The sequence below is a fragment of the Pundamilia nyererei genome, unplaced genomic scaffold (assembly GCF_000239375.1).
Source record: "Pundamilia nyererei isolate P.nyererei 1_Seehausen unplaced genomic scaffold, PunNye1.0 scaffold00080, whole genome shotgun sequence".
Lineage (NCBI taxonomy): Eukaryota > Metazoa > Chordata > Actinopteri > Cichliformes > Cichlidae > Pundamilia > Pundamilia nyererei.
The window spans coordinates 2,801,952-2,816,113 of record NW_005187481.1 but is presented as its reverse complement, the minus strand read 5'-3'; the positions used below and the strand labels follow the sequence as shown (position 1 = coordinate 2,816,113).

Genomic DNA, 14,162 nt, shown 5'->3' with positions numbered 1-14,162 from the left:
AGGGAGGTCTGGGCTTCTCTGCTTGGGCTGCTGCCCCCGCGACCTGGCCCCGGATAAGCGGAAGAAAATGGATGGATGAATTTCCAGTTTGTAAGATTTCCATTGTGGAGAAGTACACACCTTTTAAAGACAATTTCCCATCTTCTTTGCCAGGAAGCATCTGAAATATATATTTTTGAAAAATAAATGAATAAAAAAAATTATGGATAAAACCAGGATTAATTTGTATCAGAATGATCAGAAGAGAAAAGTATGAAGAAGGAACGTAGATGTCATCCAGACCTTTATATCTTTAAGAGATGTCTATCGTTTAGCTAGTTGATTTGTATCTTCTGGCTTCACAAATGAATAAAGCTGGGTATCATGATGTGACAGCTGATAGAAGCAGTAGGATGAATTCTGAGTGTACAGGGCTATTCTCTCTGTTCAATTCAATTCAATTCAATTCAATTCAATTCAATTCAATTCAATTCAATTCTGCTTTATTGATATAGCACCATTATGTACCAATATTCTAAGGTAAGACCCTATATAATAGAGAGAAAACCCAAACAATTAGATGACCCCTTGTGAGCAAGCACTTGGTGATAGTGGGAAGGAAAAACTCCCTTTAAACGGAGTAGAACTGGGCTCAGAGATGGACAGCCATCTGCCATGACTGGTTGGCGGTAAGGGGAAGAAGATTCAGCCAACTTTCAGGCTCCTCTTCTGTGGAATCAGCTCCCAGTTTGCATTTGGGAGACAGACACATTCTCTTCTTCTGAGATTAGGCTTAAAATGTTCCTATTTCAACAAATTGGGACTGGTTTGGGTGAACCTGAACCCTCTCTTAGTTAATCTGCAATAGCTCCGGACTGCTGGGGGCTTCTCATGATCCACTGATTGTTTCTTCTTCACTCACTTCTGTTTCACTCTCCATGCTGTATTTCATCGTTAATTTTAAACTCTGGCTGTCTCCCATGTGTGTCTTTTGTGCTATCCTCTCTCTGCTCTCTTCACGGCAGATGGCTACCCCTCCCTGGTTTTGCTGGAGGTTTCTTTTTGCAAGGGAGTTTTTCCTTCCCACTGTCACCCAGGACTTGCTGCTAGGGGGTTTTCTGATTATTCGAGTTTTCTATTTATTATTGTAGTCTACTTGCAATATAAAGCTCCTTGAGATATAGTGATTTGTTTTCTATATAAATGAGACTGAATTGAATTGAAAGCGGTGTAATATAAATATATTTAAAGTTCATTAAAACAGTAAAGGAGATGAAATCCATGTGTTTTTGTGAACCAGCCCTCAGTTCACCTGTCAAAAAGACTGCATACATGCTTGTATATGTTGTATGAGTACACAGTGGAAATAGACAGGCCATTTAAGGACGGGGCTTCCTGCTCACAGTCTCCCACAGCTGCACTGTGTTAAACCTAATCACATGCAGTGTGCATGTTGCAACACTGATGTCATCTGTAATCACTCAGTAATGTATCAGTAATAGGATCACTCGACTTTCCCACTGATTATTTTTTGTTTGTTTGTTAAATTAGCACAGAGAAACTATCACACTGCAGCTGGGTACACTATGTTCCAAACTGAAGTTCTTGCAAGCTAGCTGCTGGAATCACCGGGACTACGTTATTTTTTGCTTCTCTGTAGCTTGAGAGGGTAGCCCTGCTGAAAATGCTGCGGTAATGTTATGTTGCATTCTCCGCCTGTGGGACATTTAGCATTTTGTGGGGCTCAAAATGGAAATTGATTTCCGTTTTGGCCCATCAGATTCCAAAGGCTTATTTAGCACCGGTTTTGAATTTTTTTTTACTCTTTTTAAAAAAATAAAACGAAAAATAAACAAAGAATCTTTAAAAGGGTTTTTGTGACACATAGGTAGATGATGTTTGAATAAACATCGCAGTTTAGAGAAAGCCTATAGATCAATAGGGATATACGATGCCAACGTAGAAATATCCAAAGAAAATAACAATAAGAAGCGCTACATTATCGTTTGTAATTCTCTGATTTCCGCTCATTTTGTGATAATAACTTTAATGATGAGATTCCTGAGCTCGCACGGGGAACTTGAACGCATCAGCAGCCAGCCCCTCAGAGCACAGCAGCAGTCAGATGCATGTTTACTTGCTTTGTCAGCGGTGTCCCTGCAGTAGTTATCGCATGAACCTCACCTACTGCTGATCACATCTTTGGACTTTTATCTCCGACAGTGACTTATCTCATAGTCACTCCTTATCAGCAGTTTGTGGCCAGTGTCTTGAGGACTTTGATCGAGGGGGCAAATCGAGTTCACTGTGTATGTTTTTTTTTTATCTAACGGGAAAGATGACGTTAAAATCCAATAAAAACGATCCCACTGTCACACTGGAGTCCGTGAACAGCGTCCGGACAGCCCTTTCCGATCTCTACCTGGAGCAGCTCCTTCAAAACAAACCAAAGTCTGACAAGGTAAGATGATCTTTTTTGTATATATATACCTTATTAATTTATTTAGACCCCTCTGATTTCGCTGTTCTTATTTGCTTCCGGGAAGCAGATACGGGGACATGTGATCGTTGTTTATTTCCGAACAAGATCTCTAAGAATAGACCCGTTTATGTTTTCATACTGCAGCAGCTGAATGTGTTGATCTCTTGAACAAAGAACATTTAGATCTTTACTGTTAGCAGCTTCTTCATTGCTCAGCACTATCGGTCAGCCTCAGCTTGAAATCAGCAGACATTGCTGTGGCAGTTTCAGTTCTCCATTTCTCACAAATTCACGCAAGTATTTTGACAACTCGGGGAAAACATTAGGGAAGGGTTTTTTTTGTTGGTTTTCTTTTAGCCATCATAAGACTATGTTCCTGTATTTCACAGAGTAGTATGAACTGTCTCACTAACCAGCTGGGCTATAGTAATATGAACGCATTTAAGAGCGGCAATAAGATCATAAAGAAGTAACATGTCAGCTGTGAAGTCGTTTCTGGGACTGTGCCTTCGTACAGTTTTGAAACATATTGTGTAATTTTGCTTACAGCTTACCCCGAGCCTCTGCTCAGGAATCAGTCAAGTAAAAGTTGTTTACACCACACTGCCAAGCACACTGTTAAACTTGTTTGCATTTTCCTCCCCTTAAAGATCCTGGAGTATGTCATGAAAATACTGTCTTTGCCTCTAACAAAGACTAAGCTAACAAGTATGACTGAAAAGATGTCCCAGAAAACATGTAGAATATGTCGGAAGGGAGAAAGCCAGAGTTAAATCTCTGGCACACTTTAGACCTGGATTTGATTTCCAGCAGGAGACCGGTGCCTTCTCAGAATTTGAAAAGTCAGCACTGAGCCACTGAGGGAAATGTGAAAGAGAGGAAACTTTATTCCTGACATCAGCAGTTTGCAGTTCAATAGCCTTGAGTTGCAATCTTGCCTACATATCTTTCTGATCTGTGTTAATCAGCATGTCTCTAACTGAGGTCACGAGGGCATTGTCTTAAATGGTGTGTTTAAGGCTGATTAATCATATTTTGTGTCTTTCTTTCTTACTTTTTTCCCCCTTTTTTTTGCTCCTTTGCACTGAGTTATGCTTCTAATATCTCATGCTTAATAACTGTGTACTGCCCTACTTAGATAGACAATAAGGCATTTAAGGTCTTAAGGCAAGTTGAGGCATGTTGATAAGTGGGACACGCAGAACTTTTGGCAGTTCTTTCCTCCTTTTTTTCTCCTTTTTTGTGGAAAGCTCATTAACCACACAGTGTTCAAATGTCAACTATTAATCTCCTACTGTGTTTCTCCAAGAGATCAATAGAAGGAAAACAAAAACCTGTAAACCCTTCATTGGGGAGGGCTGATGATTTATATTCCTTTAGTTAAAAACAGCAGATCATGTAAGAAAGATAAAGTATAATCAACTATTCTGTGTTATATTAGTAACCCAACTGTGTGCAGAAAAGCAAATGGAACTACTGCTATAGATTTTTATGGTGAATTAATTTATCTCGGCACGGATGGTCTTCCTCTACATGCCTGTCACCTTCTGTTTTTCACCCTGAAGAGACAAGCCGCCGCTTTGAACACTCTTTCTTTACCATGATGCTCCTCCAAACTTGAAACCAGCATTAAAACTGTGGCCATGACCTGACCATACTTGTTGAAGGATAGCTTGTTCCCAGTTACTGAAGCATTTCTCAAACCTTTAATTAAATCTTGATCTTGTTACACTCCAAGTGGTGGAGCTGACAGAGCTCACTGTCAACATCTTGATGAGGTGGGTTTTATTAAAATGACCCTTTAGTGCTAGTCTAAATCTAATTCCTCAAGAGATCAGAGACATTTCTGCTCCTTTCTTCAGACACGTTCAGCTGATTTGTGAGTAAGCGGACATTATTGCAGATTCTTTTTTGTTTGTGAAAAGAAATGAGAGGGAAGATACATATCGTGTATCGGAATATCAAGATTTTTATTTATTTCTTATACAGCTTTTCACTCTTTCCTGGTGCTCAACACTCCCGATGGCTAACAGCACACACAGCTGATGATTTACTATCACACCTCACAGAGAAGTGACCTGACTGGCTGCTCATCAGTGCAGGAGTAGTTTCTAAACCCAGAGTTGGCTTTAGAGCAGCTAAAGCTATTGGTGAGGTGGACAGTGATAACGATTGGATTATTGTAATGCTGATGATGGAAGGTAGATAATTTTTTTTTTTTTGCTGAAGCAGTGCTGATGTGTCATATTCACGCAAGAAAGTTTGCTGATGCAGGCAATCATCTCTCTGATGTCAGTTAAGTGAACAAATTATAAAAGCTTTGATATGGTGCACTCATTGCCCGATCCTGGAGGGTACTTTACTCTCACAGAGTCATTACGTGGTATCTTATCTTGTACTCAGTAGATTTAATGTAATTCCGTAGTGTCTTGATTTGTCAGGGGAGCTACGTGGATTTCTTCTTTTACGGCGATGCTTACACTCGGGAAATAACTCAGACGAGGTTGTCCTGCTACGCTTTTGGTGTAAAAGAATAGCACAAATCTACACATTTGATTTCTGTAGCAAACATTCAAGCAGCATGCTTCGTAGTGTATTCGTTTTGCTACATCAGTGCTTTGTTCATCACACTGCTGGTATCCATGACCACACGAACCTGGTGGACCAGATGAGTGGACGTGGTTAATGAAGTGTGTTTTAATGTCTGGTTAATTTTCAACTTTGAACATATGTTGAAAGTGCAAAGGAAACGTAGCTGTTGTGCTCACGAGGGCAGAAAGTGTCCGCCGCCGTTATTAGAAAGAGCAGTAAGCTAATGATCTGATCTGACAGAATAGTGAATTCGGTTCCCTGTATAATGGGAGGCTTCTTGTTTTTTAGTTAATTTCATTTCCTGTGATGTCATGTGATCATTTGTTTTCTTTCTTCATTTTAACAGGCAGCTATGCAAAACTATGAGAATCAGGGGGCTGACTTTTATACCAACGGCAGTGCTGGACACAGAAATTGCACAGAGGTTCCCAGGATGAAAGAAGTGGCGTTTGAAAAGAGTGCTTCAGAGCCAATGGTATGTAATCAGCCTTGACTGTTCACTCAGTACTCCTGCTTTAAATTTGAAAGAAATGATTCCTCCTCATTGACTGTGGTCTGTGTCTGTAGGGGGTCACTCTGAAACTGAACGAGAAACAGCGATGCACGGTGGCCAGGATATTGCATGGAGGGATGATTCACAGACAAGGTGATTCAGCACATTTTGTTTTTTTGTTTTGTTTTTTTACAGTTTGCAGGAATTGTGCAAGAAAAGATATTAATATAGTGTGTCACGAGGGAGTTTTGTCTGATGTCCTGATTAGTTGTTATAGTACTGGAGGATCAGTAAGACATCTAGTTTGCATTCTTTGTCTTTCCAGGGTCTATACACGAAGGAGATGAAATAGCAGAAATCAATGGAAAAACTGTGACAAACCAAACTGTAGATCAGCTACAAAAGATCCTGGTAAGCCACCAGCTCTTAAGTCCTTCCATTTATGTTTGGAGCTATACTGAATCACAGTTTTTGCACTTCATTTTAACTCGGCGTTGCTATAAAAACATAAATCCGTTTCTATTTTACATACAGAGAGAAACCAATGGAGTCGTCACGATGAAAATCATACCCAACATGAAGAGTCGATCCCGAATCTGCGAGGTAACGATACGACCGACAGACTATGCACAGCTTTAGTGTTGTGATGCTTATGTTGAATATTTTGATTCATATTTATTCTCTCCAAGAGACTTTTGAGATTTGCATGAGTGAATCCAGGAAAGCAGGCTTTTCTGGTCATATTAGAGCACAGTCAAGTATTAGTTTGGTCTTTTTCTTCTGCATCTTACTTGCTTACAATGATTTTGTTTAGGTGAATCTGCTGTTAGTCAGTGAACAAACCAGGTGACTATAAACCTAGCTTTAATGTTAAGAACATCACTCATTGTTGCTTTTTGACATGAAACACATTGGTAGTGTGTTTCATTCTGCCATCTAGTGACCACAGCATGTCTCTCCATTTACATCTTTCTTGTGGCATAAAAATGGCTGCCCTGTAACATACTTTTAAGTACAGACGACATCAACTTAAAATAGCTTTAAAAGAATTGACATATATTTCTTTTTTCAGCATCAAAGTTCGTCCCTGTTGTGGTCAGTGATGGCAGTTTACTTTAAAGATTGTACTGCATTAATATGTAGGCATTGTTAATATGCTTTCCATACAGAGAACAGCATTTTTGGTGACCCAGATCACTCCAGTGCATCAATGTTTGTGCACATTTTGGGGTGTAAGCTTGTGTAAACTTCCACTGGAGTCTCTTGGGGAAACCACAAATACATGTTCATGGACTCTACTAACATTAGTAATCATTTACGCTGAGGGCAACCTACATGTGTTCCTGCTATGATCTTTGACAGTTTCCTCAAAGTTTGCACCCTTTAGATTTTAACCTGAGATATAAAAAGTAACAAACAGTTACTTAGTTACAGTTATTTATTCGCACAAGTAGACCTTGTCCCTTGGTTAGAAATGTAGCCATGTCCACAGTTTGAAAGGAGCTGTCCAAGATCATATCATGAAATTGTTTACTAGTATTCTACTTCAGGGTCAATTCACAGTTATCAGTAGAATCACAGAATCGTAGACTTCAGATAAACTATTAAGTTCTACAGATTAGTATGTCAATATTAGAAACTTTACTCCCGGCTGACCTTAAATAAGTGTTGGGTGATAACTGAACACTCTGGTAAGGTCAGCAGGTTATCAGTAGTACCTTACATAATACCAACTGTAAATGTTTAGTTCTTTTACTGCCAGGGGAACTAATAAGATTTGTTCACAATCTCCAGATGTACATGAGGGCTCAGTTCAATTATGACCCTGCCACAGATGACCTCATCCCATGCAAAGAGGCAGGTCTGAAGTTTCAGACTGGGGACATCATTCAGATCATCAACAAGCAGGATCCAAACTGGTGGCAGGGCAGAGTGGAGAGTAGTGCTACTGACTTTGCTGGACTCATACCTTCTCCAGAGCTCCAAGAATGGTAAACTTTTTAATATACCAATCACATCACAAATCAATCCGATTTTATTTTATTTATATAGCTCCAAAATCGCAACAATAGTTGCTTTAAATAACTTTATATTTTAACGTAACTGTAAGGTAAGGTACAATAATAGAGGGAAATCGCCAGCAATTAGACGACATCCTAATGGCAAGCACTTGGCAACAGTGGGAAGGGAAAACTCCCTTTTAACAGGAAGAAACCTCCAGCCTCAGGGAGGGGCATACCTGCCATTACTGCAATGTTCTGTTTGGAAAGTGTCCTGCCTGGCATCCCCATTCTCCAAACAGTACAGTGCACCCCACCACCAGGATAAAACTGGTCCAGATTGACTGGGTTTCAAACTGCCCAAAGCTCAACCAAAACAATTATTCACGGCTTCTGCCAGGCTAAGCTCAATCCATCAAAACCCAAACTCTCAAGTCATTGGACCCCAAGGATCTATTGATAGAAAACCACAAGATCCTCTTAAGAATGGCAGTTTCCATGCCCCACGTGGTCAGAGCGCTTTTGACATCATGTTAGGGATGTACACGATCTAGGTTTTCTGGTTTAATGTCGTGGCTGATTTATAATACAGAGTGAACTGTACCAGATATTCTCAGGCTAACTTAAATACCTGTTTTCCCTGCAGGAGGGTGGCCAGTAAAAGCAAGGCCAAAGAGGGCACTCAGTCCTGCAGTCCATTTGGAAAGAAAAAGAAGTGCAAGGACAAGTACCTAGCTAAACACAGCTCTAGTAAGTAGAACACTGCAACTCTCAGTCCCACAGTTTCATTCATTTCTTCTCTAGTGTGATCTAAAATAATCTTTTTCTGCAGTTTTTGACCAGCTGGATGTGATTTCTTATGAGGAGGTTGTTCGGCTCCCGGCTTTTCAAAGGAAAACACTGGTCCTTATTGGTAAGCTTCCTAGCTCAGTTATATTATAAGTTTGTAACCTTTGCCTTTTGCTTTCTACATCACCGCAATAGGAAATAAAACAAGCAAGATGCAGAAAATGTGCACAGTCCTCAGATCAGTCACATTTTTCCTGGGTTTCAGAAATAATAAGATGTTCATTGTTAAAACATTGTCCAGAATCCTCTGTGGGCAATGAAGGCCTGAAGTCTGGAACCCATGATCATAACTAAAGAATAAATTTTCTTTGTTTGCGATTCTTTGTCAGGCTTTTACTGCAGCTGTGCGCAGCTGTGCAGCTTTTTTGTCTTTAGCATCAAAAGAATCCTGTGATTATTCACCACTGTTTTCTTTAATGGGTTGCCAGGTCTGTTAATGATGCATTTTGCCAGCATGGTCTGGGTTTTGTTGTTGTTGTTGTTGTTGTTGTTGTGAGAGCTGTTAGGCCACGCTTAATGCTACTGCTATTGATGTGTAAGGATGTCTTGCTTTACTTGCATCGAGAGCCCTTTTGAATATATGCTGTGGATTCACAACAGTAAATTCCAAAAACAGATGCCATACTTGGAATCGGCTGTAGACTATTTGCCTGCTTAAATTAATGAGATATAACACAGGAATAGTTCAGATGTGTCTATCAAACCGTTTTGAGTCACTTGAGTCCAGTTAGCTCTGATTCCCTGTAAAATAGTGGACTACAATAGCTGAGAGCCTACACTTTTAGCCCACATGTGTTAAGTAACAGAAACTTTAATATGCTTTAGCAAGAAGTTAAAATAACATAGATTGTGTCTTCATTGAAATTGCATATAAGTATATCTTTAATCAACGGTAATGAAAGCATAGTTAGCACAGTTTGGGTCTGTTTAAAATTTCCTTAAAAAATTAGCGCTGTTTTGTTAATTCTGCCTTTTTTTCTCAGGGGCACCTGGTGTTGGAAGGAGTCATATTAAGAATGCACTGTTGACACGATACCCCGAGAAGTTTTCATACCCTTCACCACGTAAGTAGACTGATGGCCTTTTTATTCCTCTAACGTGGTGCAGGTTGTTACCATCCGTGGGCTAATTCTCACTAATTCTTAACTCTCATTCTTGCGCAGACACCACCAGACCCCAACGTAAGGATGAAGAGAATGGAAAGGAATATTACTTCATCTCCCATGAAGCCATGACCAAGAGCATCTCTGGAAATGAGCTGCTGGAGTATGGCAGCTTCCAGGGTTTCATGTTTGGCACCAAAATTGAGACCATCCAGAAGATCCACACGCAGGGCAAAATCGCTCTGCTGGATATAGAACCACAGGTTAGCGCCAAACTTCTTTTCATGTAGCATCAACGCAGTTGATCTAAATAAAGAATACTGTGTCTGCCCTGGAGTGCTATTTTACCATTTCTCAGAGTTGCATAAACTCACTAAATGTTTTTATGCTTAATTTGAGAGCTTTTTTGTTTTCTTAAAGTTCTTTAGAATTGAGATATTCACCTACATGAATTAGCTTCACTCAAATGGAAAGAAAATGCATATCCAATCTAACTTTTTGCCCTTTAACCTAACCACATTGTTAAAGTAATATGGTGCAGATTCAGCAGTCATATTATTAGCTATTGTTTCAGTAGCTATAGTTGTGTTTGCTAAACCTACTATCCACCTTTGACAAACCAAAGATGATAATTTTATATTCTCCTGCAGTGAGTTGCTTTTGTACTCATATTCATGCAGCACAATGTATAGAAGTGATAATGTGGTATATTTTAGGATAGTCTAGACTGAAGTAGTTATTAAAAATCCCCTAAAATCCCCTTTTGTTAAATAATGACTCAAAAGGCATCTTTTTGAATGAAATTCACACTCCTTACAGGTATACGTATGATTTTTATAATGATTTCATTTTTCAAATAAAACTGGGCTAACAAGTGAAGGAAAAGCTGCTCCTTCTGTGCTTTGAGTCAGTCTCTTGCACTGCAAAAACAATTCATATTTGCCTTTATCTTGTCTTGTTTAGAGGATGTTTAAAGTATCAAATGTGTGAAATGCGCTGTACTTCATCAGTTCTTCTTCTTCCGGCTGCTCCCTTTAGCGGTCAGCCGATCATCAGATCATCTGAATCCATTTCACCCCATCCCAAGCATCCTCCACTGTCACACCAACCCTCTGCATGTCCTCCTGCAATGCATCCACAAATCTCCTCTGTAGTTTTCCTCCTTTCCTTCTGCCTGGCAGCTTCATGTCACATGATCTGATATCCCATCTTGGACGAAGCTGTCATTGTTCCTACATCATCAAAACATTAGTTCAGGATCAACATCGCAACTGACAAATGACGTTGTCTGAGCATTCAGTTAGCATTAGACAAGAAGCTAGCTTATGCTTTTAAAAACTATCACTGGTGAAGCAACGTGAGTAACCTAAATTTGTCTAACAGCAAACCAAACTTGAAAGTCCACCTTGCAGTGTAATGACATCACAACAACGTAACTGCTCAGTTGCAACGCTGATTCAAAACTAATGTTGTTGTGATGATACAGGAACAACACCAACACATAGATAGTAGACACACTGCTCCATATTCAACATTTCTTGTACAGAATATCCATATTCCCTCATCTGCACATGTCTAAACCATCTCCGCCTTGCCTCTCCAAATTCTTCTTCAAACTGCTCAACGTAAGCTGTCCCACTGATGTACGTGCTTCTAAACTACCACTAAATCCTTCTTGCAGACCTTGAAACTCTTGCGGACAGCTGATTTTGCACCTCTGGTAGTTTTCATTGCACCGACCAACACCGCTCCCCAGGTACTACATCTTATCCAAGTGTTTTAAAATCCCCAAATTTCCCAACCACAAACTGCTAATCATCTACATCTCCTCTCCTAGACGGAAAATCTGCAGATGATCCAGAAAGAGTCAGACGCCATCCTGAGCACATATGGACACTTCTTTGATGTGGTTCTCATCAACAACGACGTGGATGAAAGTGTTAAGGGTGTGGAGGAGGCCATGGAGCGGGCCACGTCCACCCCTCAGTGGGTGCCTGTGTCATGGGTGTACTGAAAGATGTTTGGCACCACTATGATACCTTCTTTTTGTCGAAAAGCAGTGCAATATCACTCCTTTACGCAATGCCCCACGTGTCTGTGGGCTTACTTTTAGGTAAATGTTAATTGTCACAGAGATTTTTTTGCACTATTGCGTTTTTAAAAAGAAGCAATATGTAGACAGGGTTATCTCAGAGAGTCGAGAGCCTCACCAGGGATGGGTTTTTTGGCTGTTTAGACACTTTGTGCTTCAGGGACTAACTGGTGAAGTTTTGGTGCCGCACATCTTTGGGATTATTTGGAAAGTAAAAAAAAGCAAAACGGGGCGATAACTGTGAACGAAATGCTCACTCTGACGTAACTGAGTTTTAACAGGCACATCCTGAAATTGTTCATGCTGTGAGTGTAGTGCCATATATCATTGTTTGTCACAGAAAACCCTTCGCTGAATCATTAGAGCCTCGCAAAAATGTATACCTCATATGTTACTAGAAAAGGCACTTTGAAACAAAAGAATAAATCTCCCATCTCTGTTGCAATTGAGTCTTTGAATGTGTTTTACGTTAAAAGCTGTTTCTCAGACCTTTCGTGGAATTATTTTGACAGTTTGCTTGTCGTTAGGTCATCTCCTTTCATTGGATCACAAACATGAAAGGGTGTCTTTGAACCGAAATATAAAAGTCGAGGTTTAGTCTTTATTGTTTCGGTGTCATCTAGACTTTTTCTGCCTAAATTGGTTCAGCATAACGGGGCAGACGTTACACATACTTCAAATCTCTCTTAACATTTTGGTCTTAGATGTAGTGCAGGGGTGGCGGGGTGGGGGTGCAAAAGGGTCATGTCTGCCTGAATATTTCAGAGCGCATCATAGCTCAGGGCTGCCATCAATAATAGATCAAGGCGTGCATGTCTGAATGGTAGGATACGAGCAATGCACCTGTATCAACCACATTGCAATTCGTCCCTCATCCACACTGTGGGATAAACACTTACAGGCTGTACATGACAATGAATTTCATTCCAATTCAGTTTTGCACAGAGTTCCTGGCAGCAAACGTGTACAGACTGAAATTAAAACATATCACTCCATGGATGGATATATTTATGAGTGTGCAAATAAATGACACAGTTTAGTTCTTAAGTCATTAAAGCCAATGTGCATTTGAAAGATATCAAAATTAAGTCTAAAGGTAAGGCTTGACAGTGAAATCTGCTGTATGGTGTACTGGAAGCAAACACGTAGAAAATCCGTGCCGATTTAAATTGTGTCTTTTCAAGAATTAACAAAAGGAACAAACATATTATTAAGTCTACAAATACAACTTAAGCTGCACAGTTAAAAAAAAAGGTGTTATTTCGTCATCAGCTGATTAGCTGTGTTCAGGTCTCAAAGCTTTCTATACATATGAAATGAAAAAACAAAACATCATAATAACAAGCTGGGTTTTCTCAATTTTTTATTGAGTGCCAGCTGTACAACATGTTCCACATCGTGACTGAGGTCATCATTGTGAAGGGGATAGTTACCAGTGCATAGTTAGCCTGTGAGGGGGTGGGCAGTGAAGTAACGCTGCCTTTTGATGCCACCAAGTGGTTGAGTGTGAGCACCTACAGCTCCTCTGAGAATATGCTGCAGGCTAACAAGAGGATTCTTCAGCTTTGTAACAGTAACCCCAAACACCATAATAAGTTGTATTTGCCAAATTTTAGACCAGCAATCTAGTGCACATTTACATGGTCTTGTTAAATTTCTTCTAGCGTTACATTTTTATCATGATTGAACCTTATCAACGGACCCAACGCAGAGAATTAAAGAAAACGGGCTGTTTTTCACCATTTCAACCTTACATTTGTTTAGTCTTGCAAGGTATTTCAGTTTGTGTGGTTTATTAATGCAGCAGAACAAGCCCATTGGTGTGTCACATAGGATCATATTAAATTTAACTGCGCTTTGTGTTATTTATTTTACCAAGGATGCCCCCAGTCTTGCACAGCAACACAGTTGTTCATTACACAGATTGTAATGGAAACACTATAGATATATATATTTTTTAGCCAAAGGTAAAACATAATTAAGGCACATTGATTTCCATACACTGTGTTGATCCTGCAGCAGCGAGAGCAGCTTCCACTCTTTTAGGGTTTATAGTACATTAATTGAACTCTGCCTCGTTATCATCTTCAACTTGGAACATCTTTGAAGGTAATACATTTGGGGCAGCTGTCAAGAGCTCTCAAGACCTACAAACAATAACTATTTTTAAAGGCTGACCTTTAAACTTCCTTAAGGTGTAATTCTACATCATCAAGATCTAATTGGACCTAATTGGACCAACCATCACCATGATGGTGATGGTTATTATTAACTATTAGGACCAATTAGGACCTTCATTAGGACCTTCATTATTATGAAGTCATTACAAAACACGATAAAATAAAAAGAAAGGCTGCAGAAAAATAATGTTTCAAAACCATTTTTTGTTGCTTGACCTCTCGTTTTACTTAACTTCTACTAATCATCCTTGGGATGTAGGAACTGTCCACAAAGGTCAAGCTTGTACCAGCCTGTCACACATGAACTGTACATATACAAGTTACAGTATCAAAGCTATTACAATGCAGATTTATGCCAGTTTGAAATATATATATATATATATATATATATA

The 14,162-nt window shown here is 39.6% G+C and overlaps 1 protein-coding gene across 1 annotated transcript; it reads left to right on the top strand.

The window, feature by feature from the left end:
- Positions 1-2,087: 2,087 nt before the first annotated feature.
- On the top strand, positions 2,088-12,039 carry mpp1 (MAGUK p55 scaffold protein 1). Its single transcript, XM_005737921.1, has 12 exons — positions 2,088-2,440; positions 5,400-5,528; positions 5,621-5,699; positions 5,872-5,957; positions 6,081-6,149; positions 7,341-7,537; positions 8,193-8,296; positions 8,379-8,459; positions 9,379-9,459; positions 9,559-9,761; positions 11,180-11,254; positions 11,336-12,039. The coding sequence occupies exons 1-12, from the start codon at positions 2,291-2,293 to the stop codon at positions 11,510-11,512; spliced, it is 1,431 nt and encodes a 476-aa protein (XP_005737978.1). The 5' UTR covers positions 2,088-2,290; the 3' UTR covers positions 11,513-12,039.
- The last annotated feature ends 2,123 nt before the right edge of the window (positions 12,040-14,162 follow it).

Excerpts from the sequence above, each read along its gene's own strand:
- mpp1 (XM_005737921.1), top strand. The coding sequence starts at position 2,291 with ATGTTTTTTTTTTATCTAACGGGAAAGATGACGTTAAAATCCAATAAA. Across the intron at positions 7,538-8,192 it reads TCTCCAGAGCTCCAAGAATG|GAGGGTGGCCAGTAAAAGCA; the intron begins GTAAACTTTTTA and ends TTTTCCCTGCAG. Across the intron at positions 8,297-8,378 it reads CCTAGCTAAACACAGCTCTA|TTTTTGACCAGCTGGATGTG; the intron begins GTAAGTAGAACA and ends CTTTTTCTGCAG.